General features: G+C 40.6%; 1 protein-coding gene across 7 annotated transcripts in view; it reads left to right on the forward strand.

The window, feature by feature from the left end:
• The window catches only part of LOC310659704 (transducin-like enhancer protein 4), a 127,739-nt gene that overhangs the window by 84,410 nt on the left and 15,706 nt on the right, over positions 1-27,623 (forward strand). For all 7 annotated transcript variants that reach the window (XR_014502945.1, XR_014502946.1, XR_014502947.1 and 4 more), the window contains 2 exons: positions 26,417-26,536; positions 27,419-27,472. Coding sequence is in view for 1 of the 7 variants with exons in the window: in XM_083403428.1 (XP_083259554.1) it covers positions 26,417-26,536; positions 27,419-27,472 (174 nt within the window). In the remaining 6 variants the exon portion in view is untranslated. The remainder of the gene's footprint in view (positions 1-26,416; positions 26,537-27,418; positions 27,473-27,623) is intronic.

Below are 27,623 nucleotides of genomic sequence, written 5' to 3' on the forward strand. Positions count from 1 at the left end.
CCACATGGTGAGTTGAGAGACACCCCATCTTCCTTGCTACCAAGGCTCAGGCGGGACCTGAGGCAGGGCTAATCTTCCGAATCTCAACAGCAGGACTTTGAAAGCAGCAACTCCCTATTTCCACTCCAAGAGGTTGACATGAGTTTCGATTAGCTTTTCCAGGATAACATTTCTAAAGAGATGCAGTGTGAGTTTTCCTTTGTTTCACAAGGGTGTATTCCCTGGAGACGCTTGGTATTTTATTTTATTTCCTATTATTTTTTGGAGAAGGGAGGAAGGTCACCGCATTGTAGCATGACGAGAAAATTTTGTTGGTCTGGCAGTACAGCAATTTGTGCAGTATTAATTGATACCTGGCTTTGGACGTGTAAGCTATGGGGAATGTAACAGGTGCTGTAATTCCAGAAAATGTGTTGCAATTGAGGAGCAGATGAATAAATATCTGTGGGGCAGAGCCAGTCCTCAGGTGGTGAAACATGAGTGGATTGATGATGTGATTGGGTGAGACAGGCTTGCTTGTTTGCAATCTCATCCAGTGACTGCTGAAGCAAAGCAAATATTAATTAGCAAGGCCCTGTTTGTTGTCTTGGTCTGTCTTAAGTGGCTGGTTTTGCATTGTTCTTTATAATACCCTATATTGTTGTTGGCTCATGAACATTTTGCAACTATACATATACGTATTTAAATTGCATCATTAACCTGATATTCTGGTAAATGCCTTCAGATGGGGACTTCTGCCTGCCTAAACTCTTCTTAGATTTCTACGTTTTTCTCCCACACTCAGTGTTTCCTTTCTAATGAAGTCATCTTGTGCTTTTTAATTCAGCATAGAACAGTCATTTGAGAATAACAGCATGTATTCTTGTTGCAAAAATTAGATTTTCCATCTCTCAGTGTCCTGTGTGTGTGGATATAGATCTAGACATGTGTGTCCATATTTCAGTGCTAGAAGCAGTCTTATCTAGTATCTTCTCCCAGCTTTCCCTGCTGAAGAATTGCTTTATGCTTGTAAGAAGAGCCCCTATAAAGACACTTCAGACAAAATCCTCTGGTGCCTACTTTGCTAAATCTCTGACTGATTAATGATTTAGAGAAACGTGAATTTTCTTTCTCCAGATGTTCTAGTCTCCCAGAAGGCAAAAATCTTATGGACTTATTTATTTTTAACTATTTTTATGCCACCCAATAATAGAAAGTTATCTAGCTGGTTTACAAATAAAATGATTAAATTATAGGGTGATACACAACTAAGTGATACTCGGAGTAGACCCACTGAAAGCAGTGGACTTAAGTAGGTTGATACCACCTTTAAAGTCCAAATATAAGATGAGGCAAAAACAAAAAACCCCAAAGCAGAATAAAATCAAGGTAAAATCAGCAACATGGGTTATATGTTCCAATGTTTAATGAGTTACTGGAAACAAAATGTGGTGTTTCATGTAGAGTGAACCTGTGACTCAACAGCTGGATGTTGGATGTAACAGAGATCTAGTCTAATCGACTCCCTGACATGCTAGCTTTCTATGGGCATAAAAATGTTTATTTTTGTATGTAGAAGCATTCAGTCATGTCAGCCCTTATCTGCATTTTGAAGTAATATGGCCCAGACATAAGTTTACCAAATTAGTGAAAACTAGGTAATTGGTTGAATGAAGTCGTAAGTGGTGGGTGTTTGTAAAAATGGACAAGGTCTTGTCCAGTCCACTTATCCTGCCATTCAGTCTTATCAATCCCTAATACAGTTCAGAGAAAATGGAGAATAATAAATTACTGAATTATGTACTTTGAGATTTCCCAAGCTGTCATATAGTTTTACTATCACAATTAGCTTTTATATGATGGTATTAAGAAGTTCTACACTTTATTCATAGTTAACAGAAATGGCTCAAAAATAGCAGACTTGTATTTAAATTTCAAATAAATTATAGTATTATCGCAAGCGGAAATGGGTGCTAATCAAACATCACCAAAGCTGAACCTCAAAAAAAGCCTCACGGTCTTGCATGCTTTTTCTGGTAAATGCTTGAATTTAATTATAAATAGTTTTGTAATCTGTAATACATCTGTGCAGTCTGAAACCTACATATTTAAACAAAGGGCCTTATGCTACTAATTTATGCATGTATTTATCACAGTTGTATAACTGCATAACTAAGGAGTTCAAAATGACATATACAAGTTTATTTTTTAAATTTTATTTAGGAAAGCACAACTATCATGTGAGATAGGTTAGATGAGGTATTGTGACTTGCTCACGCAAACCTGGCTTGCTTCGTGCCTGAATATATATTTAAACTGTCTTCCTGGTCCCTACTGCAACTATCACTCTACTCTTGTAAATGGTGCTGGAGTAGCTGAAAATAGGCTTGGTCATCCATCTTCCCAATGAGTCTGGAAATTGTTAATATTCTAGGAAGAATGTAGGAAGCTACTTACACTAAAACATACTAAGTGGTCCATCTCAAGACTAGCAGCTGCCTTGGAACACAACCCCTTCGTAAATGGGGAGTTGCTTTCACTGGCAGTGTTTCTTAGGGTGTTTCCCTGCACTGCCTGGAGATGTGTCCCATCACTAAACTCTGGTTGTTAATGCAACACTTCCATAGTCTATTCAGGAGATCTGTGTTGCAGAGATCAACTAAAGTACAGTACCAGTGGTTCCCAATTGATGATCTGCAGGGGTGGAGGGTAACCCACCCAGGGTGCCCAGGGCACCATTCACATAACAAAAACCACCATAGAGATAACAAAATTCTAGAAAGTAGGGGGCCTATGACTTGGCTTTTGAAAAACGGGGGTCCGCAGTATTTAGCTAATTGCCAATTATGCTTCTATTCCTTGTGAAAACGGGCAGAACAAGAAGCTATGGCACTAGGGCAACAATTTTAGCTGCTTAAAATGTTTTGGAAAATATAAATGTTATAGTCCCCTAACACCCTGGAATGTTCTTCTGTGGCATTGGTTTCCAGATACATGGCTGCACAACATTTAACAGCAGTTCTTAAAATTGCCAGTGTCTTAAGACTTTTCAATATTTACCACTAGATACCGAGTAGTAGATAATGAGTAGATGGATCTGTGTGTCTGAAAGAGAGGACTTGATAGCCGCCTGCATATTTCTAGTCCTATTGCAAACACTATTTCAAAAATGTTTTTATGATGCCGTCAAATTTCATACTACAGATACCCCATACTTTTAAGCTTTCAGAAAAGTTGGTGTGCATGTGTGCTCACTGTAAATAAATGCCAAGTGTTTGTTAAGATAATGCCAGGTAGAACACTGACTTTGATTAATGTAAGAAGGTTTAATTTTAATATTGGTATTATTTTGGAAAATTGATATATTAATCATAAATATGTTTTTTAAAAAGAAAAGAAGTCGTGGGAAATGGAAAAATCTGACAATAAATTTAAGCTACTTCTTTTTCACCTTTTCATACCTGATTCATTTAATTAGATAAAACAAATACATCTTGGATGACCCATTGCATATAGCAATGTTTGAAGTTCTATGTTTTCTTAAGCTACATTTGGCCTTTGAAGAACAAAATAAAATAGGAAATGCTAATGTTTTTTTCGGCCAACTAAGGGGAGAAAATAAAAATGTCACCATGGTAACAAAGCTGCTTTCTAGATGGCTTCCTAAGATATGCCTGAACTAGAAGCAGATGTCTGATTTGAGAATCTTGCCTCCTTCAATGTAAACAAATAACTTCTAGGCAGGTGTTAGAAATAATATGGAAATCCTATTAAGGGGCCCCGGGTTCCTGTCAGTCAGGAAGCCCCTGCCACAAAAGGGCTGGTTGTCTGAAGAAAAGAGACAGAGTAAATTCTCATTAGGCTTTAGCTTTCCCAGGAAATGATTGTCTCTGCATGTTATTTCTCCTGTGAATCTGAATGTAAGCCGTTACTTCTATTGATCTATTCTGCTCGCCCTCTCTTTTTCTCTGCCCCCCTCTTTTTCCTGGATTAACACTTGATATGTGCTGCTACTCTACGATTTGTGACATTTGTGATTTTAACCCTCAGCCCCTCAAAGAAGAAGGGAACAGACAAAACCTCTTTATCTTAAGCATTGGCTGGCCTGTTGAGCGTGAACAAACGCTGAGGTGTTGAACTCAGAGTGCGATGGAGGAAGAGTAGAAAGCTTCTGAATAAAAGCATTGAGCCAGGTTATTTGTGTGACTGTTGAGTAGATTTGTTCTCTAAGCCTCGGTTAAATGGTTCCGTGTCGCAGGAACCAAAATTTCCTCCTGCTATAGGACGGCAAAGGCTGAAGAAGCTTGGCGAAAAGTCGCCTTATTTTGGACTAATTATTACCTGGTTTAGATCAGAGGCATTCTTTTTCTCCTAGAGAATTAGGAGGCGAGCGCCCAGTGCTATATATAAATATCCAACTGGTAGGGAAAGTATGTTGCTTCACGATTCCGTAAACATGCCGAAGAGGTTTTTAAAAAACAGCTTGCAGCAGAATTTTACCACAGGCCTATCTGAGGCTAACCTCAGGAAATGCACATCTCAGATCTGGAAGCCGAGCATCTTTCCCACCCTGTTGCTATCTGTGTGTGGTGGGGGTGCCATGGCTGTGCATAGCAATGTGCTTAATAATACTCTGAGGGTTAAATGTGGATAAACACAAAACAAGCCTCCTGAAAAGCCTTGCTATTATCATGCAGCATTTCTCGGACTATAGTCCCCGAGACACACTTCATAAAGCCAATAAAGCGCACACTGGTGGTCTCCTGTTGCCCTAGCAACGGGCCATAGGGCACAGTGTATGTGAAATGCATGAACATCTGTGAATTAATCTTTTTTAAGTTTGTTCTTTTCTTGGCACTGATTGGGCCACTCTGGCTTGCGCTTGTGACATTGCGTGAGGAGGGATAAGCTGAAGAGTTCCCCTGGGCCCTGCCCTAAGTGGTTGGCAGAATGGAAAGTGAAGTGAGATTTATCCAGGCAGTGCTTTCAGTAGTTGAGGGATTTAGTCTGACAGCCCTCTCGGTGGGACGTTATTAGCTTACTTTCTGCTGCATTGGGGAAATGAATAAAAAATTTTCTAGTAAATCTAGGCATTATTGGGTTTATTGGTCTGCCACGAAAGCATAATCTGAGGAGAAAATTGAAATAATCGCTTGTGTTTATACTGCAGTTTACTGGACCTTACCACTCCCCTGCCTGGCTCTTATTGGGTTAGGGAGAGAAGGAAAATGGTTTAGAGCAAATCCGGATGTAAACACGGAAGAGGGCTGATCCAGTTCTATAGTACCAGTATAATTTCCAGGCATCGGTTGTTGTTTTTTTATTTGGGAGCCAAAATAGTGGAGATGGGTATAACTCTGGTGCTGCTGAAATTTGAAGTGTGACACTTAATTATTACCAAGCATACGCACATCAGCCAGCAGTTAGCTTCTCCGATGAGCCTGAGTGTTGATATGTAGTGCTTCTTTCCCTGTACCCCTTGGGCACACTACAGCGTAGATTTTGTGTTCAGCTCCTAATGTCAATACCAGATGCTCACTTGTAAACTGCTTGGCTTACCCTTGTTGTTTTCCACTGTGTCTCTGAGAGGACTGTAGGGGGAACACTGTGTACGTCATATAATCAGTTAATGCTGCGTGCAGTCAGTATCTTAATGAAGTGAAATACTGCTTTAATCTGCTAATTGCATTAAGAGGGCAACAGATTGCTCCATATTTCTACTTCTTTTTGAGCTATGAGCTTATCAAAGAATACTGAGGTGCTTTTAAGTGAAGCATATTATATCCAGTCAGCCCAGAACCATTTGTTTTCAAATACTGGCTGATTGAAGCCGTACCTCCTGGCTTTTCTGTATCTCTTGAGAGGTTAGCAGCATATTTGCGCAAATATTCTTTTTATTTGCTTAATAAATGGAGGGGGAGGGATTGCAGCTACGCTAGGATTTGTGCCCATGCAGTGAATTTGCAGGCAAATTTACTTAGACATCCGTCGCATTGTGTTCCATGGGGCTTGCTCCCTATGAAGTCTAGTTAGGATTTCAGGCATTGTTCGTTTTCACGCCTGAAAACTAAAGTTCAAAGACTACAGGGGCTACATTTAAGGAATAAATATTTGGGGACAAATTTTGGGGGACAAATTTGGCTGATCCCTAAGGCAGGCATGTCCAAAGTCTGTTTCAATTTGGTTTAATTTCCTGGGGTAAAAAACTTCAAAAAACCTCAATCCTTAAAAAAAGCTCAACAAACTTTGGGGCAAAATCCTAAAAAAAAGAAAAAAAGAAAGCTGAACAACTCCAATAATAAAAAAACGGTCAACAACTTTGGTCACTTCATCAAATCTGGCCCTCTTTGAAAAAAGTTTGGACACCACTGCCTAAGGTAATATAAGTCACTTATAGTAGATGGAGGAAACAACCCCATATTGTAGACCAGGGAGTGATTCTGCCATGGCGATGCAGGGTGGAATTACATTGTGCACAGAGGAAGAGGAGTTAACAAACACAAGTTGGTAGTTGCAGCTTCTGATTCAACTGCCCCCACAGTTTAAACCATGGAGACAGGTGATTGGTGTGTCTTATTTAGGAGGGCTTTGGGCATAATGCTTTGAAGCTCCTACACTGATTTGTGTCTTAACCCTCTGCACGGAATTGTTTTTATAATTACTGGAGAATGTGTTTTCTTATTACTATTAGTTATAGTTTTATTTGTTTTTAACCTAAAATTAGCCACCTTAAGATTTTCAAAAGAAATCCAAAATGGAAATGTTTCACATAAATGGAACTAGGACAATAATTTATCGCTTCAGGTAAGATGTTAACTGGGTAGGATTTCGGCTATTAAAATGAATATCCTTCCAAAAATGTTATTCTTATTTCAAAATATCCCAATAATTAACAACACTCGATGCTTCAGACAGTGGCAGAAAAATATATCAAGGTTTATCTGGCAGGGAAGGGAGCCCAGAATAAAACATAAAGTCATGACTGGTATACAAGAAAAAGGCAACGCTCTACTGGACTTCCAAATCTACTTTGAGGCATCATGTTTTTGATGGATAAGAGACTGGATGTTGTTAGAAAATATCAGAGTGTTGAATTTGGGGGGCATGTCTGCCTATGGTATGGGAAGGCAAAAAATTATAAAACCTTTACAAACGATGTCAACAGAAAAAAATATGGAATACAAATACAATACAATATGGAAAAGTACAAAAATCTATTAAAAAAGAAAACATCCATGTGAAGCCACTGCAAGGAAAAGAACCAATATTGATAAAAAATAGTTAACATATAAAGAAACCCTAGATCACACAGGACAGGAACCAAGCTGGGAAAATCTTGAGGAATTAAAAAAAAATATTAACAGATTGGTTACAGATACATCAGATTAACGAACTGTTTACAATAGATTAAAAATCGGATTTGCAGAACAAAAATCCCAGTTTACAAGAGATTTATTAGATACAAAAGTTAAAGTATTATCAAAAATGTACAAACTGCTTCTAGAGTGGTAAACAAAAGTGGAACTTGTGAAATCAAGTATGATTAAGTGGGCACAGGATGTGGGTCATAATATTAATTATCAGCTATGGGAGAATTTATGGGCAGTAAATATGAATTTTACAGTGTGTTATGCATTAAAAGAAAATATGATGAAAATGACCCATAGATTGTACTTAACACCTGCCAAACTAGCAAAAATGTTTAAAAAAGAAAAAGGCAAATGTTGGAAATGCAGTGAAGTAGAGGGATCTTTTTTTCCATATGTGGTGATCCTGTAAAGTAATCAGGGAATTCTGGAAAGTAATTTACAATGAATTAAAAAATATATTCAAAAAAACCTTCCCAAAAAAGCCCGAGACATGGGATATAAACTTTTACTATATATTCTGCTTCAAAACTTTTAACAACAACTGAATAACTCTTAAATGATATATTAAAATTAGCTAGGTCTATTCCACAAGCAGCAGTAAGATAACTATAAGCTAGTTGGTAAATAGTGTGATTTTTCTGTGCCTAAATGAGTACCACACCTTTTTACCACTTAGTCATCATCTTGTTGAATATTTATTCAAGATGTTAAATCTGTCCCCTACAGACTTTGGCTATGTACAACTATTAAAGACCACTATTTGAATGTTTATAGAGCCTTCAAGGGGTTAAGATAGCTTCCAGAAGATCTGAGATTCTGCCCCCCCCCTTAACATAAGCCTGCCCCCCTAACAAAAATCCTGGCCAATGTGCCCACCCCTCTGCAATGTAGGAAACTCAGCTAAAGCATCCATGACAGACGACCATCCAAGCTCTGCTTAGAAACCTCCAAGGAAGAAGAGTCCAGAACCTCCTGAGGGAGATTCATCTTCCATGTATTATAAAAAAGTAAACAACACGTTATTTGACCCCAGTTATTTGACACAGAGAGGGAAACCTATACATATAGGCCAAAACACACACATGGAGTTCAGTGTATATGGGAGAATTTTTTTAAGCAAGTGGTCCTCACTGACCTGGTGCAAAAAGATCTTGTCATTTGGAGGAGCCCGGGCTGCCTAGATAAAACACTATGGGCCCCCACCCTACCTGGGAGTAAGGCCCACTGAACTCAGTGTGGCTTTCTTCTGAGTAGACAATTATTTACTAGATGCAAGTCAGCACCAGCACCAGACGACCCTGCTTGGCTAGGTGCTGGATGGATTTCAGATTGCAGAGTCAGGCCCAGGCTGCCACCAGGTCCAGCACTGGCAACAAGCAGCTCTGGCTCGCCCAACCCTACCTATTGCCACCCCACCACTGCCCTTACCTGACCTGGGGGTTCTGGACTGTGGACTCTACTGGTCAAAATGGGAGGCTTGGCAATCGTCCTCTCCCTCCAGAAACCAACCATGCTGTGGCCCCCATTTATGCATTTTTCACCTGTGGCCCCCTTGGAATATCCTGGGGGCCCCCATATATCCCCTGGTTGGGAAACACTGCTATAGAGGGAAGTGATGGGCAGATGGGGTTCATTAACTGGGGAGGGTAGCCCATCTAAGAGAAGGATAACTCTGATCCTAAATATCTGCTTCCTTGTGGGATATCTTTGGGAGAAGAAAAAGCTAGGGAATAAACCCTACACAAATCTGGAGTGGAGTCCCTTGTGTGCCTCCTTCCAGCAATTTCTGCAGCCAAGCTGGTGTCAAGTGTATTTCTCTGCTTTGCTTTGGACAACATCAAGGAGGCTGAGAGGCAGATCTTGTTGTCCGGGCAACCCAGGACCTCCATACACATTGCCCAGGTTTGTACACCAGGGACGTCACTTCAGTCTCTCAAGACAGATGGATGCCAACATTGACCATGGTTATATCAAGCACTCATTTCAAACTTAAACAGAAAGTTTTATTTTCATGTTTTCTTTTCCAGAGTCACTAGGGATCAAATTAATTGAAATGCAGTTATGGTGTGTTCAGTGTGCACAATACAAACACAATGAAATAGGAATACATCATTTAATAAATTGGATTAATTGATCCAAAACCTATTAATTGACTAAAAAGTTGCTCTGACTTTTTAAAAACTGGCAGGAGATTTTTAGAATATACAATTTTAAATTTAAGTACTACTAAAAACCAAAATTCTGTGTTTTTTTACTTCAGAAGTATTTGATTATGTTTGCACATGAGTGAAAGCAATCAATCAATAATAATTTTTCTGTAACATACCAGACAACCTCTTTCCAAAGGTAGACTACAATTAGTGGATGTATAGAAGTTTACAGCCAGGATAGTCCATCAGTTTGAAGCTGCCTGCACTAACAAGGAAATGTTCTGAGATGAAGTGATTGCACCCTAATATTTCCCACTTCCATTTTTTCTGAAATCTGTGGTTGTTTGAAGGGGGGGGTAGGGTGCACCATGCCAGTCCTCAGTCCTTGCCCATAATTAGCATTTGGACGCTGGAAGAATATTTAATAAATTGCATCTATCCATAATGCCTTTGTTACCAGTGCTTCTTTGTTGGAATTCCATTACTGATTTTATGACATGAACTCTTAAAAAGCATCTTCATTCCTGTGTTCACACCCAAATTGTGATGTCCAACATCAAGCTATTTTGCAATTCACAATTGTTTATTTTCCCTGCAACAAAATGAAAAGATACTGTAATATTATAGCTACATGTTAAATTATACAGGGGAGGGGAATCAGGTGGGGGGGGGCGGGGACCTGTGATGGTGATACGTGATCAGTTGGTAGATGGCGAACCAATACCAAGGCCACTTTTCCTGCCTTTGGCCACTCTCATAACAAATGTGCTTAGGTTTAGAGCCCCAATTTTTAGTCCTTGGAGCTGCTTGGCATAAAAATTACCTTATGAAAGTGCCAAAGGATAGTGTGAGAGAGCATTCACATGTAATGCTGAGTCATGATTTAGCACTACGTGAATGTGATCTTCCTCCTCCTCCTCCTCTCACCACCTCTTTGCTTAAAGGAAGACTTTGGAATATTTTGCTTGGTTGTTTCCTGAAAACTGGGAATTGTGGTTTAACATTAACTGTTATCAGTTTCAAAGCATGCCACATTCAAACAATGAGTTATAAAGCTGGTTTGTTGAAACAATCTGATTATGCTCTGTCGTAATCTCCTCGTTGCCTCACCTTGGGCAGTATTCAGCTAAGTTTTATTAAGAGTAAACCCACTGAAATTAGTGAATGTGAATAGGTGGTTCATTAGTTTTATTAGCTTTACTCTGAGTAGAACTTAGTTGAGTACCACCCCTTATGTTAATATGGATGGGCTGTCTTGTGAGCTTCCAGGCGGAGTGGAGGTTTGAACCTGCCTTTCCTACATCCAGACCCTCCAAACTTTTATACGGTACCCCTTCGTCACATTGGCTCTTGCCAACCATTCACCCCTGCAGGTTAACATGGATATGAAAGACTTCGCTGTGTGTGTTCTCATCAAACTGTGGTGTGCAAATGTAACCTCAGAGGCATAAATGTTCTTTATCACAGTAGTGCATACCTATCCCTCCTTCCTTTCTCTTGTAATGGTGCAAGAAGACTTTTTTTTGCGGGGGGGGGGGGCTATAGAATCAATTATAAGCTATGGCATTAGGTTGTGTTTTTTTAAAAAGAAAAGTAAGGGCCTAAGTTTACTTCTGTCCTCTGTGTCAGGATTTGCCTAATGCGCCTTCCGTTTAACAAATTGGACAGCTGGCACTTCCTCTGAAATATTTGAGGAGCCTTCCTTTAAGCAGTTTATGTGACGAGCCTTGAATAATTCATGCACGACAAATGATTAGACAAGCCCTCGTCTATCTGGCTGAATTATTCTGCATGTTTGCTGAAGCAGTAAAGCGGCAGAAGAGCATTTCCTCCTCCAGAGGGTTTTACAGTGGTAGTATTGACCCACCCCTAGTTATTGGGTTTCAGCCTTTTGTTGACATTGTTGTAAATGAAAGCGGCCTGGACAGGCCTTGAGCAGCTGGGGTTGGATAATTGTGAAGGATTCGCTGCTTGTTGCTGTTACCCTCACTGTTTGTAGTGGGTTGTTTGCTTTGCCTTGTGTTGAACTGTTGACAAAAGCATTAGATACAAATGGGAACAAATAAAGTGGTGAGGTGCCAGGAGGGCTTGGCAGACATGGAGGTTTACAGGCTGACTGAAATGAGGGCTGTCGGCACTTAATCTGGATGGGAAAGTGTCTAGAAGGTGCCTAGGATGTTTGACTTCTCTTTTCCCTGCTCCCTCTCTCTGTCTCTCCCCCCTTCAATTGCTGTTTGCAAACAAAGGTGGTAACAAAGCAAAGAAGAACCCCTTGTGTTTTACTTTGATGGAGTTCCTGCTCTGACTCTGGTTTCCCTTCCAAGAGAATCTGGTTTGTGGCAGGCAAGGGTTAAGCATTTAAGAGAGGGGAGGGGGAGCTGGGAAAGTGCAGGAGATGGAGGATTGGAGAGAAATGGGAGGTGCAGGATTAGACTAGTATCCACCAGAATGGTATAGCCAGCAAAATTGAAGTCATTTACTGGAACGCTTTTAATTTGGTTTAAACAAAATGCTCTTTTGTATATTCAAATGGGGAGTAGCTCAGCTGTTGTGGAGCCAGAAAATTAATGGTATTTTTTAGTGAAATAGCAGAAAACCATGTCAACAACATAGCTGTGGATGATAATGCTGGAATTTTTATTCATGAGGAATTATCAATGCAGGTTACTGGACAGCACAGTGTGACTGCGAATGACTGAGCATGAGGAAGCGGCTGTCCTGCAAAGACAGTTTCATTTAGTCTTCCGAAAGGAGGATGGCGTTTTAATTCTCCCTCTTCCTTTCCTCCTATGCTTTGCAAAGTCAGAGGGGACTGGTACAACCCCCCCCCCCCCGCAGGATTAGTTGGGTTTTCCTTCTGGGAGTTATGGAAAAAGCTCAGAGTGGCAATTTCTTAGGAAAATCAGTAGACCTGGTAGATTTCAAACGGCGCTGGCTGGTGTGACAAAGGATCAAATGCACTTAGGGAGACTTATTTCCAGTAAAGGGGGTCTTTCTCTGAGATCAAAGCACCATAGAATTGTAGAGCTCAAAGGGACCCCAAGGGTCATCTACTCCAACCCCCTGCAATGCAGGAATCTTAACTGAAAACATCCAGTGAAGGAGAGTCCACCACCTTCTAAGGGAAACTATTCCACTGTTGAACATTTCTGACCGTCAGAACGTTCCTTCTGATGTTTAATTGGAATCTCCTTACTTGTAACTTGAATCTATTGGTTTGAGTCCTACCTTCCGGAGCCAGAGAAAGCAAGCTTCTTCCATCTTCCATGTGACAGCCCTTAACATACTGGAAAATGACTATCATATCTCCTCTCAGTCTCCTCATTACCAAGCTAAGTATACCCAACTCTCTCAACTGTTCCTCATAAGGCTTACTTTCCAGATACTTGATTATCTTGATTGCCCCTGTCACTTCATCGCCCTCAACTTGTCAATATCCTTCTTAAATTGTGGTGCCCAGAACTGGACACAGTACTCCAGGTGTGGTCTGACTAAGGCAGACTAGAGTGGTGCCATGGCTTCCCTTGATCAGGACACTATACTTCTGTTGATGCAGCCTAGAATAGCATTAGCTTTTTTGCTGCTGCATCACATTGTTGACTCATGTTAAACTTGTGGTCCACCAAGACCCCTAGATCCTTTTCACATGTACTACTGGCAAACCAGGTGTCTCCCATCTTATATTTGTTCAGCTGTTTCCTCCCATCTAAGTGCAGAACCATACACTTGTCCTTGTTGAAATTCATTTTGTTACTTTTTGCCCAGTTCTCCAGTTTGTTAAGGTCATCTTGAATCCCAATTCTGTCTTCTGTGGCATTAGCTACCCCTCCAAGTTTGGTGTCATCTGCAAATTGGATGAGTAACCCCTCAATTCCTTCATCCAAGTTATTTATAAAGGTGTTGAACAACAATGGGCCCAAGACAGATGCAAGGGTTTTATCTGTTCTCTTGCTAATGTATAGAAAGGGGTGGGAAGTTGTTAGACTCCTAGAATTTGGTCCATTTGAATGGCAAGTTGCAATAGCTTTTTATCTGCAGAGGGTCACATGGACTCGCGTTCAAGTTAGCTTCTTCCTTGACGTACGGTCAAGGGCAGTCTTAGCAGTGAGTCCTTAAGAAGCATAACTCCTGATCAAGGCCACTGTCTCCTGGTATTTAAAAGGGGGCAGTTGGGCCTTGCCTCGTAAATAGTAATCACCCTTGAATTGCCATTGTAGCAGCATCTCGAGAAGCATCCCAAACTAGGATACATACTGCTCACATTTGAAGATAGATATCTAAGGATGTGGTTTCCTAGACAACCTTGATGAAATGTTAGCTTTTGCAAAGATCTAAACCCACACCAGAGACATTGTTATCTCCGTCCCTGCTGGGTAATTTGTACACTGCAATAGTTTGTTTGGAAACATGCCTGTTGTTCCTTAAAATGGTACTTAATGTTAGATTAGAGAACAGAAGCATCTCCCCCCCTTCTGTTTATATCATTTCATTTCTGAACCATTTAAAATGAAGAGCTTGAGCATGTATAGTGTTCAGAAACCTTTCAAATGGTATTTTTTAAAATAGATAAATTTCAGCATGAAAATGTTAGGAATGGAGCCAAGGAGGGGGGAAAAGCTTGGCTCATTCCATACAGCTATAATGATAATATATTATATCCCCTTTCCCTGAAAGTGATTCTAACAGCTGAGTTGAGTCTGGTGAATTTAGGAGTGCATGCCAGAACACTGTTTAGAGGGATTACTGTAGTCTGTTTTTAACAAAAATGAAATATGGATTCCATTATGAAGTACTTACCCCGCCCCCCAAAATAGAGACTTCTCAATGTATCTAAAAGAATAAAACAGAAGGTTGCATGTTTGAATAACAGTTATCACGCTTAACACGTTGGCAGAATGTGGGAGAGCACTAGACAACGAAACCTGTTTTTCAGCTGCTCTAGTTTGAATTAAAAATTTATTGGCCACTCGTTGCTGACATTAAAACATTTCTAGCCAGACAGGCTTGATCATGCTTTTAACATCTAAAAATTTAACTGAGCACTCTTTCTCCTACCAAGAATAGAAAGAGAAAGAGGCGAGAGCTGTTCACAGAGCTGCAAAAAAATTAGGTGTAGGAAATCATGACTTTAAAAAAAAAAAAGGCAAAATGGATATTTTAATATTGACTTCCTTTGCAAATGGGATATGCAGGGTTATAAATTATGGAGCACTCTTCCCCACCTGTGCTTTTCAGGTGGAACCGGTCCAATAGATTTCATTGCCACTGCCACACTCCGCCTATGGAAGTGCCAAGTGGTAAGCTTCCTTTTTTCTTTCAATCAACATTTCTAAAGCTACGTTAAAAGTGCCACCATTACCAGTATTTACAAATAAGAAGGCTTGTGTTGCAAATCTCTAGCATATTTTGAAGTAGGTATGAGGCTTGGCACCCTTTGAAAGTAAGCTTTCCCTTCCCTGTGAAAGATTTGAAAACTATCCTCAAAGAAGATCAGTAGTATCAACTGCAAGCTAAGCTATACAAGTAAATTTCTGTCAACTGCACATAATTCAAAGAAAATATCTGTAAATTCAACATATAATTGTTAGGAGATGTCAGGTTTTAAGAACCAGTTACTTGTACATTAGGTGGAATTGTAAAAAAAAGTATACTGAAAACAGGTTGTATTAGAGTTAAAAAGTACAGGATATCAACTAACTGTTAGGTTAAATACAAGGTGACGTTGAAAAATAAAGCATTAAAATGTATATCTGAATGTGCTAAAAGTGGTTAGAACAGACATAGAACAACAATGGGGAGAGGGGGAACCAATGTACGACAGGCCAGTCAAAATGGACCCTATTGCCAGAAGCTCCTCCTGCATTGATGATGTGTAGGGACTGAATCATACAAGATCCTTACTGGGTCCTCAGAATCTGATAGAGGTGCTTTTAAGCCCCATTCAGAGAGTAGCTCCTCTGCTTTAATAAGGAGTGAGTCAAAAGAAATGCAAACAGAAGCTGGGAGTTGCCTTTCTCTTTCTCTGGGCAGGTCCAGTGTGGTTTCCAGAACTGGTTCTGGAAGTGCAGCAGCCTCACACTGGTAGTCTTTCTCTCTGCCTTGGCCTGTAACCTCCCAGCCGGAGGTAAATTCACCATTCTTCTTAGCTTTTGTTGGCTTGTATCCCTGCCCAACAAGGGAAAGGATATGCTGGTTCTTTGAAGGTAGAAGCTGCACCCTCTGCAAAGCTCCCTTTATAGCCAACTCATCACAGCAGGTCTTCAAGAGTTACAGACCTTGCCTTCTCTAGTCTATGCCTTTCACCACATGAAATTGCTCTGTTGGATGAAATTGAGCGGATAAAATGATGGTGAAGATTTCTTTGTTGCTGCCACAGGAAAGACCAGCAGTGTGTTCTTACCTGTGCTGAGTCATATTCATTATGAATCTTCTCCCATTTACATTCTAGTCATTGGCCCTGCCACTTCATTACCCGGAATCTCAGGAAGCCAACATGGCTCTACAACTGGGTCTTGAGCATTTGGGAGACAGCATTTGACCTTGCAAAACCTGAGAGCAGTAGTGTTCCACCCACCCACAGCTCTGTGGCGTTTCTGAGAATACTTGAGGGGGTTTTTGAGGATCATTTGCATGTCTATCCATGTAAACCAGGCATGTCCAAAGTAGATTTTGGTTGGTGTAATCTGGCCCCTTAACAACTTCAAAAAACCTCAACAACTTCAATCCTAAAAAAAGTCAACAACTTTGGTTTGGGCACCATTGACGTAAACAGAACAATTCTCCATCCCAGTCTCTTGCGAGACGCATGATAACAACTGCCAGTTTAAAAGCATTGTATGTAGAGTTCAGTTATGCTCAGGTGTGGTTTATACGATAGAGTTTGGTGATCCTTGTTACATAATACATATTTGGTCTCATGACTGAGCCCATCCTTTTAAACTACTGACCTGGAAGAGAATTTCCCTTGGCTTCGTTTCGCTGCATTATCCTCTGCACTGCAGCCCAGTGACCTTCTCTCTCACTATACAGACAGGGCACGACCTCATGCCGCATTAGCAGAAATTAGAAACAAGGAAGTAGATAATGGTTGTTTATATTGCCCTTTGCATGAATACAGTTGGTTCTGAATAGGCATTTTTACAGCCTAATCCTGTGCATGGGGACTGTGAAGGAAGTTCCATGGAGTTCAATGAGACTTACACCCATTTCAGAGTAGATAAGATTGCAGCTTTAGTAAATGTTTTAGTAAGACACGTCAGCCTTTCTTAATTTCTGCTTTGACTGATTTCCCCCCCTGCAGCTTCTAAGCAGCTCACAATCTGGCCCACTAGGGGGCTACTAAAATATGTAGCAAACATTTACCGTAGCTTTGGATTTGTTTATTCACTTTTTTTTTTAGTATTATTGTCCTTTACTTCCTTTAAGCTGCAATCTAAACACACTTACTGTATTGAGGAGTAAGTTCTACTGAATACAAAGGCACTTATTTCCAAGTAAACAAACAAAAGTTTACACTGTTACAGTTTATAGGGATTGGTTTGGCATCCTATGAAAACACCCTGATGGTAAACCTAATCAAAATGTTACACTTCTCACATTCTTGGGAACTTGACTATTGTTTTTTGGTGGGTAGGGAGAGACTTAAAGTCTTGCTTTCAGTTGTGTTACACCCACACATAACTACTGGCCTTGAGTAGTGAGTTGTAAGGTTGCTCTAGACCAGGCATGGCCAAACTTGGCCCGCCAGATGTTTTGGGACTACAATTCCCATCATCCCTGACCACTGGTCCTGTTAGCTAGGGATGATGGGAGTTGTAGTCCGAAAACATCTAGAGGGCCAAGGTTGGCCATGCTTGCTCTTAGGCAGTCTTGTGAGATGTGTCATAAAAAATAATTCTATTGTCAACTGTAGTTGCTATTAAAAAACAACCTGTCTAGCATTATTAGCAGTGTGATGTCTGCCCTTTACAAATATGTCAATGTAGACTGACTGACTGCCTCCATGCTAGTACTTTAAAACCATAGAGGGATGAGGGGCGGGATTGGTCCCACAAAAACAGCCATTCTGACTTCTGTACAAATTGCTCTGGTAGACAGTTCACGCCTTCCTGAGCTATGTGCCATGTAAACTTCATATAAGTGTTACTCTTATGTCATGAGTAGGATACGCACCAAGCTATCGTGGAATCACTGAGGTGGAGAACAGGAGACTCAACATCTCCCAAAAAACCACATGATACATGTTGCAATGAACAAAGCCATCACTTGAAAACTCGAGGTGGTCACAACCTTTAGACCTTGTGTTTTGTTTTTTCCTGAAAGATGTTCTGTACCTCCATTACATTAAAATAGGTGCCAGTTGCCAAAACACCTTGCAAAATGACTACTGAAAGAGTTTCCAAACTTCTTGGCAATTAGGTTTTTTTAAAAGGAAAGTTGTTCTGTAGTTGTCCCTGTTTGATCTTGCTGATACAACATTTCACTCCCTCCTGCCTTCTGTGCCATTGCTACTATCCCCTTCACAGTCCAAGTCCTTTTTTTCTGGAATAATTAAATCAGACTAGCTACTCTGCCTGGTTTTTCCCTTTCAAATGCTAATATAAATTCTGATTCCATCCCAACATAAATTTTATAACTTTTTGTTGTTGTTTATCCAGTGTGTCTCTTGCGCCCAAATGTTCAGTGTTTATCTGAAAACATAAAGATGCATCCCAGCTCAGTCGTGAGCTTTCAGTCTCTGTCAAACTCAGTTTATCATCTGTGAGTCTAGAATATTAACTTTTCTCTCTCAGTAGTTGTGGGGCAATATCCATCAGAAAATAAAGAAGATGCCCATAGCTAGCTCAAAATTGGTCACCAAAACCAAGACTAGATAGAAAATTTCAGCCCCATGGTTTATGGGCTTCATATTTATCCTAAACTTCTCTTGCTGAAATAAAGCTGCTTTCATGCTCGCATGGAGACCCGTGTGTGCAATAGTGTACTGTATTGTTAATTCTAAGCAATTTTTGGTATTGTCTGTCTGGAACGAAAACTTCCTTCATTGTCAAGAAACAGAAGAGTCTATACATTTATTTTCTCTGTCTGTATTCATCTTCCTGCTAAGAAATGCCTTTTATCACACCCTGTGCCTTTATTTTTATCAGCCTTCCCATGATGCTATTCCAGTGATCTTTCCCCTCAGCGTTGCTGCTGTGCTCTTCATTTTCTTTCACTGACTGTACTTCAGCATGGTTGGGTACTTTCACCCTCCATTGACCCTTGTAGGTTCAGTAGCAGCTAGGCCTCACCTGTGTTAGATCCCCTTAGTCAATGATTGCAGAGGAAGCTGTATGTTAAAGGATTAATTTTAAACTTCCACCTGTGTAGCGCAAGGTAGCTGCCCTTGCTGTTGCTTTAAACACCTGTTAAGCTCGCCTTTGTGCACTTGTGAATCAGGAGGGGCCAGAGAATCAGCAGCCCATGCTGACAGAATTATGCTGCAAAATTGGCTGGCATTTTTTGACTTCCATTGTGCAACCTGATCCGTCTGTGCAAATGCTGTGTGTGTGTGTTTGTGTGCGTGTTTAACTGCACACATTGAAGCGAACCTGCAGACAGCTTAGCAAGACCCTCCAAATTAGTTAAATGTTTATATATCGCCAGCCTTACAACTATGATTAAGCATTTACGCTTTCGCTTTTCCTTTTCACAGCACTCTGCTTTGTTTTAGGTAAGAATAGTCTAATTAGTTCAGTTTGCTGTTTATGGGTAAACAAAATGGCCTGCGTAGCCTGGTAGCTCATGTCTGGCGATAAATCGATAGCCAGGGGTTTTGATTTTTAAGTGAGAGCTGCTGATGTGATTCTGAGGGCAAGTTGTTCCAAGGGTGACTGAGTCAATGACTATATACTGTACTTCTATTAAATTTAAGGCAGCAATACAGAACCTGCAGTTCTTCAGATGGTGTTGGACTCCAACTCCCATCACCCCTGACTATCAGTCATGCTGGCTGCAGCTGATGGAGCTGGAACCTGAGTCCGGACAAATCTGGAGGGCCACAGGCTCCCTCCCATGTTTAATGTCTCCTAAGCTGCATTCTGCTTCTACTGATTCCTCCCACCCCTTTTCTCTCTTTTCCTCGGGCCTAAAAAAACCCCATTGTTAGAAGACCTGTGTGAGGGCTTCTGCTTGTGCAGTGTACTTCCACAATTGGCTCTCAAGGGGCCGTGTGAACCCCCAGAACGGCAGGCAGGTGCAAGGGAGGAACTGAGCCATCTGGCAAGTTGATATGCTTGTGCAGATGGAACGTTCAACACAGCTTCCACCCTCCATGCTTCCACCCTCTATGTTTTAACTATTCAGTTACTAATTAATAATAATAATAATAATAATATCTTTATTGTCATTGCCCCCTTCGGGGACAACAAAATTACTTGGCTGCTCCTTAAAAACACTAATTAAAAAATATAGTAAAATACAGCAAAGGAGATTTGATGACTTTCAAAGTCCGGGCTTCCCATTCATGGCCGAGATCGCTCTGGAGAAGAAGCTGTTCTTAAGACGGCTCGTTCTTGTCTTCATCGTCCTGTATCTCCGTCCCGACGGCAAGAGCTCGAAGTAGAGTTGGTGGGTTCCTGTTGTGCCTCATCAAGGAGGCTGTTCCACAGAACAGGGACAGGCATGGGGATCCCAGTGGATGAGGGTGCAGGGTGTACATTTAATCCAGCAATTAATCATCCAGATTATATGGGCTAATCTAGGCACAGAGCATCCTTTCTTGATATAGCAGAAATACCATGGATCCTTGGAATTCCCCTCCCATTGTGTAATATTGCCATTTTGTCAGTGATTTGCTTTATGTAGACTTCCGATCAAAAGAAAAAGGAACTTTATATATTTTTTGCAAAATTATTTTACTTCTATTGTTAACTACCAGAACTAAACATTTGTATTCTGCTATATTATATAGGACACTGTTTTCTGTTAATTAACTTCATTTAATCAGCAATTAGTGAAATTAATTAGCGGGTAAAATGGCATATAAACATCAAACACTGCCTGTTTAAATCATAATTTTCATTAAAAGTAATGATTGAACCCTTGCATTACTAATATCAAACCAATTATCTTAAAGAGCCAATGTGAGACAAAGTGATTTGTACTGAATTTTGTAAAATGCACAACTCTTAAGGCTGCAATCCAGAAATGGGCAGTCTTAAAGCCTCATTGAAATCAATGAGATTTCTACACAAGTAATACGTTAAGCTGCAGTCCTGCAACACTTTCCTGAGATTAAGCACAATTGAATGTAGTATGAGTTACTTCAAAGTAAACATGCATAGAACTTTCATACAAGTCTGATTGAATTAATTGAGGCTTAAATGTGTCTACTTTCTCTGGAGAGAACCCAAAAGCTGCACTCTTAAGCACACTAAGAGGTCTGTTCCATTGGAGAAAGTGAGATTTACTTCTGAGTAAGCAGGTCTAGGCTTGTTCTGGAAGTCTTGTGGAAGATTGTGCTCTGGAGACTAGGACCCAAACCAATTCAAGTTACAAGAAAGGAGATTTCGACTAAACACCAGGAAGAACTTTCTGACAATGAGCTGTTTGACTGTCTCCTTCCTTGGAGGTTTTTAAGCAGAGGTTGGATGGCGATCTGTCCTGGATGATCCAGCGGAGAGTCCTGCAGTGCTTGGGGGGTTGGACTACAGAACCTTCAGGATCCCTTCCAACTCTGATTCTAGGATGACACACTGCAAGCATAAAAGGGACATTCAGTTTGAACTCCTTTACTGTATATGTTATGAGTTCGCACTCTTTCTTTGTTGCTATTTAGGCTCTTAAGCATGTGGCTTTGCATATGCTGAATGATTATACCCAAATGGCCCAGAATCCTCTTGTGCGGCAGCAGTTCCTAGAATATCTTCAGAGTGGAAATGAGAGGCAGCATAGTAGACTCAGCACAAGTGCAAATTCAGCCAAGTTGCCTTTTCTTCTGAGGTCATTTTCCTGCCATGCATACTTTATCAATTTTTTATTGTTGCATTTGTACTTTGAGCAGACTTTATAACACCAATAATGTCATTCAGATAATTATATTATAATTGACCATCGCGATGAGCATTCTTAGCTTTTACTATGGTTTGTTTAATACCCTGGGATGGTCAATTATCTCATAATCCCCACTTTGTTGGGAACTGATGTTTTAATTATTGCACGCAAAATACATCATTGTCCCGGTGTTGTAAAGTTTCACAAGGGGATGATCACATTTTGAGTCCTCAGCCTTATCGTGTGGGAGGGTTCTCAGTTGTCCTTAGTCATTATTTCCAGCTCTAATTTTCCTGAATTCCTCCCCCCCCCCCAACTTGGTCTGACTGAGGTTAACTGTCTAAGACGCTTTGCCAAATGGTTGAACAGTATGGAAAGCTTGCTTTAACTGGAGCTTTATTTTGCTGTACAGTGGTACCTCGGGTTAAGTACTTAATTTGTTCCAGGGGTCCGTACTTAACCTGAAACTGTTTTTAACCTGAAGCACCACTTTAGCTAATGGGGCTTCCTGCTGCTGCTGTGCCACCGGAGCACAATTTCTGTTCTCATCCTGAAGCAAAGTTCTTAATCTGAAGCAATATTTCTGGGTTAACGGAGTCTGTAACCTGAAGCGTATGTAACCCGAGGTACCACTGTATTGCCTTCTCCTCCCTTGTTGCACTTTGACCCACATATGCTAATGTAAGTAATATTCAGCGGACATTGGGGGGTGGAAGGGTAATAATAATTCTTGGTTTGCAGTAATTTGAAGTACTAATTACTGCAGGCAGGCAGCATGCTGATGTTTGCCCTCTTGCTGGTGAGATATTTATGGCTTTCCAGAAGGGTTTCACCCTTTGTGATCAGTAAATTTTAGGATAGGCAAGCCATAGGTGGCCTCTGCTTCCAACAGTGACTGACACCCCACAATTGCATTAAGGGACATGGTGCCAACTCCCTGCAGTGTGTTCATCTGGTTGCTACTGTTTTTTCCAGCACACCCCCCACTTCACCTCTGCACCACTTCCATTCCAGCTGGGGGCTGTGTGTAAAAGCTTCCATCCATATGATTCTCCTAAGAGTGTGCTTGGCATACCACCCAACTGAGGCCTGGGGGCCATGTGTCACCTGAATGATATTCAAAGCATGTGGTTGAGATACCATGTTATATGGATGCAGGCAGGCATAGCAGCATATCCACAGAGGGGTGAGGTGGGGAGCTGCGCTATGAGGTTATGTGTTAAAGAGGTCTTAGTCATGTCAAATAAATCAATGAGAAAAACCTCTAAATCAGTATGTAGAGACTGATCTAGTTTCCAGTGTCCATATTTTGTTCTAAAGATCCTCCTGATTTGATATTTATATTTAATTTCAAATTTTATTTGATTTTCCTTAAATTATAATTACAAATAACAAAGTTAAACATCTTTTTTTCTTAATAACTACTCTGGATTCCATAAGTGCAAAGTCATAATAAGTACAATCACATATTTAGTCGGTATATATTTTACAATATTTCAAATATCTTAGGTTTTAAATAACATGGTCTAGTATTCCAAATATTAATACAGATTTATCTGTTTTTATAAATTTGTTTTGCTTCTATTTACTTTTAATTTGTGTTGGGAGTTTCTCTGCTTTCTTGCATTTCCACCATAAATGGGGGGGGGGGGAGGGGATACCTTGAGTATTAGATTTACATTTTCATCTTCTGATGCTTAAATTTTCCAAGCGGCCCCAACCTCACTACTGCTCTGCCTCACCCTTCTACCATCTTGTTTAGGGCAGTGAGTCCAGTTTGGGAGGGCAGCTCCATTGCACTGCCCCCCCACTCCATTTCTTTTGAAAGGCGTGCCAATGAACTGCCTTCCCAACACCAGCCACACCTTTTAAAAACATCAACTAGGGCACAACCAAAAAATATGCACAACTGTTCGTGTGTACAGCCAGATGTCAAATGGTAGTGACATTTCAAGGTCTTGTCCCAAGCTTGTCTTTTTTAAAAAAAACAAAACAAAAAACCTTTCTCCTTGAAATTGGAAGCAAGCAACATTCTGTATAGTTCTAAGGCAAAATTTCTATTGTCCACTGACAAGTATTTATTATCAGATTTAGTATTTTCCCTTAATCAAACCCTTTCTACTTAATCCACTTGGTCACATTAAAGTTTCTCCTTACACTTCTGTACCCAACTGCATTGAATAATACTTGTTTATGTGAATCAACCGTGTGTGTGTGTAAAAAAATCAGTTTGATAACACTGTAGTTACCCTCACCCCTACTGAGAATTAGTCTTTTGCAGTAATAGATGTGGTGGATCATCACCACCCATGTTACTTCTGGTCAGTCACATTGCTTCTGTTTACTGGGATGCAGGCAAGGTAGTGCGGAGGTTGACATGAAGCACTGGATTGGCTTTACAGATGTGTTTGCACCACAGCAGCCTCATTCCTCCCTCATTCTCTACCTCCTGATAAGCAACAGCAACGTGACCAACCGGACACCAAGTGAGTGACAGTGTCCCACCATGCCACCTGCCACTGGTTTTGTGTCGGTGCCAATGATTAAGAGATCTCCAACCGCCAATTTCATCCAAGACTAGCACTTTCCTGGGGAGACAGAGTGACTCCTAAAGTAGTTTATGCTGTAGGCTTGTGGTGGGTTCACTTTCTCTAAATCCCTGTATTTAGGTTACACTCTAAAATTGGGATTAGGTTTGGACTTCCATAAAATGGGGTCATATAGAACAATATTTGCAAGTGTGTGTATGGACCATTTTTTAGGTCATGTATAGACAGATGCTGGGCAGTATACATTGTCCCAGTGTGTGGATCACTCTTTAAAGAGCTAGCCATAATTTAGCTGCTTTATCATGCTTCTAGGGTGCTCTAAATTATAACGTTATTAAGCACCAGAATCAAAGATTAAAAGGGTATTTGTAGCACTGAGGCTAAATAGATTGAGAAAAATTGAAACCATGTGGTTTCAAATTTATGAAAATAAATACTTTCGTTTAAATCAGTACCATGGTTTACTCCTCCCTCTTTAGCCATCATTCTAATTGTCATTCAGCAATTAGTTTTCTCCTTATTGCAGCCAATTACTTAGAGAGAGAGAGAGAGAGAGAGAGAGAGAGAGAGAGAGAGAGAGAGAGAGATGAGTCATAGTAAATTGAATTCAAATTATAATCTGCCTTCTCTCCATTTGTGGAATGAAAATAAATGGAGCAGGGGTATTTTTAAGACATGCATAAGGGTATTTGCATAAAGCTGCAGGGGAAAGCTCTAGGTTTCTAGTAGTATTAGGACAAAGGGGAAAGGATCTGCCCCCGAACCCTAAATATTGCTACTTAGAGATGAGAGGTAGTCAACAACTGCTTTATACTGATCCCAGCCCACTTCCCAACACACCATGAATCTATCATTAGATCCTTAACTAGGTCCCTGTGTATTGCATCATAAGGTAACTGGGGGCATTTTTGGTGGAGCAAAGAAACCTAGTGTGAGAATGGGATGCATAGATTCTGATTTGCAAGATTAGACCAGATTTGTGTGTTTCTTTCTGGTGTGGTTACTTTCCCTGCCCCTACCCACGTATTTTCTATTTGCATACATTGCTGGTGCAGCATGGGGCCGGGCAGTTAAGAAACTGCTCCTGAAGCATAGCAGTAACACACAAATGACTATATAAGGCTTGTGAACAGAACCACAGCTTCTGTATACAGCTTATGTTTTCCTTGGGCAAAACAGTGCAACATTAGCCTTCTGTTTTTAATATGCAATAGGTGTTCACACATGATATTTTTCTTGACTCTGGGAAATAAAATCAAGCACTTGGTGTGTAAACATATAAATGAACAACTCCCTGAGGCTGTTTAGGTAAAACATGTATAAAACATGTATAAAATCCTGTCTGTTTTTAACTGCTAAACAAGTTGTAGTGATTTCTGTGGGGCTTTCTGCACGTGTGTTAAGCATCAGGGTACCAAGATGATCATTTGAGATTAAAGTGTCATAGGAAAGAACACCCAGCATTCTTACACATTAAAAGAAGCATTAACGCTGAAGGTGTAGTTTTCTTTTTAAGTAAAATAGTTCAGAGTCATGTCCCCTCGCCACTATTTTTTGTCTGATCTGGATTTTGTGTGACTTAACAAAATAAAATTCTTACTAGAGGGCTGCTTGCTTGCTTGAAGTCACACAACCACTGGGATTACAGGCCGTGTTCCCTTTCTTAGGACTCCACTTCTACCTTTCATTATGAGGTACTAATGAGCTGCACCATTGAGATGGCAAGAAGGCTTATTCCCCCGTGTTTTCAATGTGAAATGACAGCAGACGTACTAGCAAGAAGACCTCCTCATGCAGTGCTAAACCCCCCAGCCTGCTCTTTCAAGTGGCACACTGGTGCAGCCACCCACAAACTTACCCACTTGAGAGTAATCACCCCTTTTTTCTGCTTCCCTCCATCAGGATAGTAAAGTGCTTATCAAAGATTAGGTCCTCAGGAAGAGACCTGGTGTTTGGAAAGGTCGCCTGACGCTGTTCCCCATTCACAAGACCCTGTTCACAAGATCTGTTGCAGCCTGCTGTCTCATGAAGTAGATATGGGGTTGTTTTGCAAGTGAGCCCTCCATCCCTCTGCTTACAGTGGAAGATAGGCAGAGATCTGCTTGTGACTAAGTTCCACACAGCCTGATGCTTGACATGGCTGGCTAGATGATTTCCAAGTAGTTCATGTGTTGCTCTAATACTGTGCCAGGAGCAGAACCGCTTGCACCTGTTTGTTGTGGAAGGAAATATGAGACCCTTTTTGTGGAGATAGAGCATTAGTTGTTGGTGATCTTCTCAAGGATGAGATATAAACACTTTCAGTCACCTTTCCTCCTCTTTTCTCTGATTTCAGAGCTCATCTGTGTCTCCATCAGCCAGTTTCAGAGCCTCTGAGAAGCACAGAAACTCAACAGACTACTCCTCTGAAAGCAAAAAGCAGAAAACAGAAGAAAAAGAAATAGCAACTCGCTACGTGAGTGAAACCGTCTGTATTCTGAACATTCCCAAATGCACCAAGGCTTCTGCATCTACTCCTTCTCATACCCGAGAAGGGCAATAGGGCAGAGATGGCTCCAGCTCCTCAGTGAAGGACCGTGCTGGGACATGCTTGGGCATGTGTTCCCAGTGAAGGCAGCTGTGCCACATCTTCTGTTCTAGATCATCTGTAAGGGCCCTTCAGGAACCAGGGAAGGCAGATGGGTTGCAGTTGCAGAGGTGGCAGATGGTGTCATAGGCAGTAGACTATGAGCAGAGCCATAAAGGCACTTCCTCGTAAGGGGGGGGGGGCTGTGCTTTTACAAACTTGCCTTTATGGAATTCTGACAACACCCCTAATTGTGAGCCCCTAATTTAAGTACTGAGTTTCGGACAACTGGTCAAAATTGTTTTATCTCAGGAGGTTTTTCCACCCTGAATGTTTCTCAGATTTCTACATTAAAAAATAATGAGATTTTATGTTCTTTGGATTTTAAATTTTGGAGGTTTAATATTTTAAATTTTGTATCTTTGTTGTAAGCTGCTTTGAGACCTGTGGTGAAAAAACAGGATATATATATATATATATATATATATATATATATATATATAATTAAATAAGAATACATAACGTGCATAGCTTTAGTAAATAGTCACCTTCTAAAAGAGGCCAAGAGCTATTTTTTCTGCTGTGACCCATGGGCACTTCTGTGATGGCCCACCTAGCATGTCATTCGTTCATCGTTGGCCCTTACATTTTTGTTGTCATAATCGTTTTGGCTGTGCAGCACTACCAGTCTTCGTATTTGAATAAAATATATATTGGTTGTGCAAGAAGTTACAGACCTATAGAATACTTACTCATTCTTCTTCACTGCAGGACAGTGATGGTGAAAAGAGTGACGACAACTTAGTGGTTGATGTTTCCAATGAGGTATGTGCAGTATCACTTTTGCTACCATCATTTATTGGGCTTGCTTCTTGAATACTTAGGAATTTGTTTTTGTTTTGCTCTGTTTCTGTTTTGAGAAGGAAAGGACAAATTTCTTCTCTTCATCAGACCCAATGGGAAAGCATCATCACTG

Source organism: Podarcis tiliguerta (assembly GCF_965153285.1).
Source record: "Podarcis tiliguerta genome assembly, chromosome: 11".
NCBI lineage: Eukaryota > Metazoa > Chordata > Lepidosauria > Squamata > Lacertidae > Podarcis > Podarcis tiliguerta.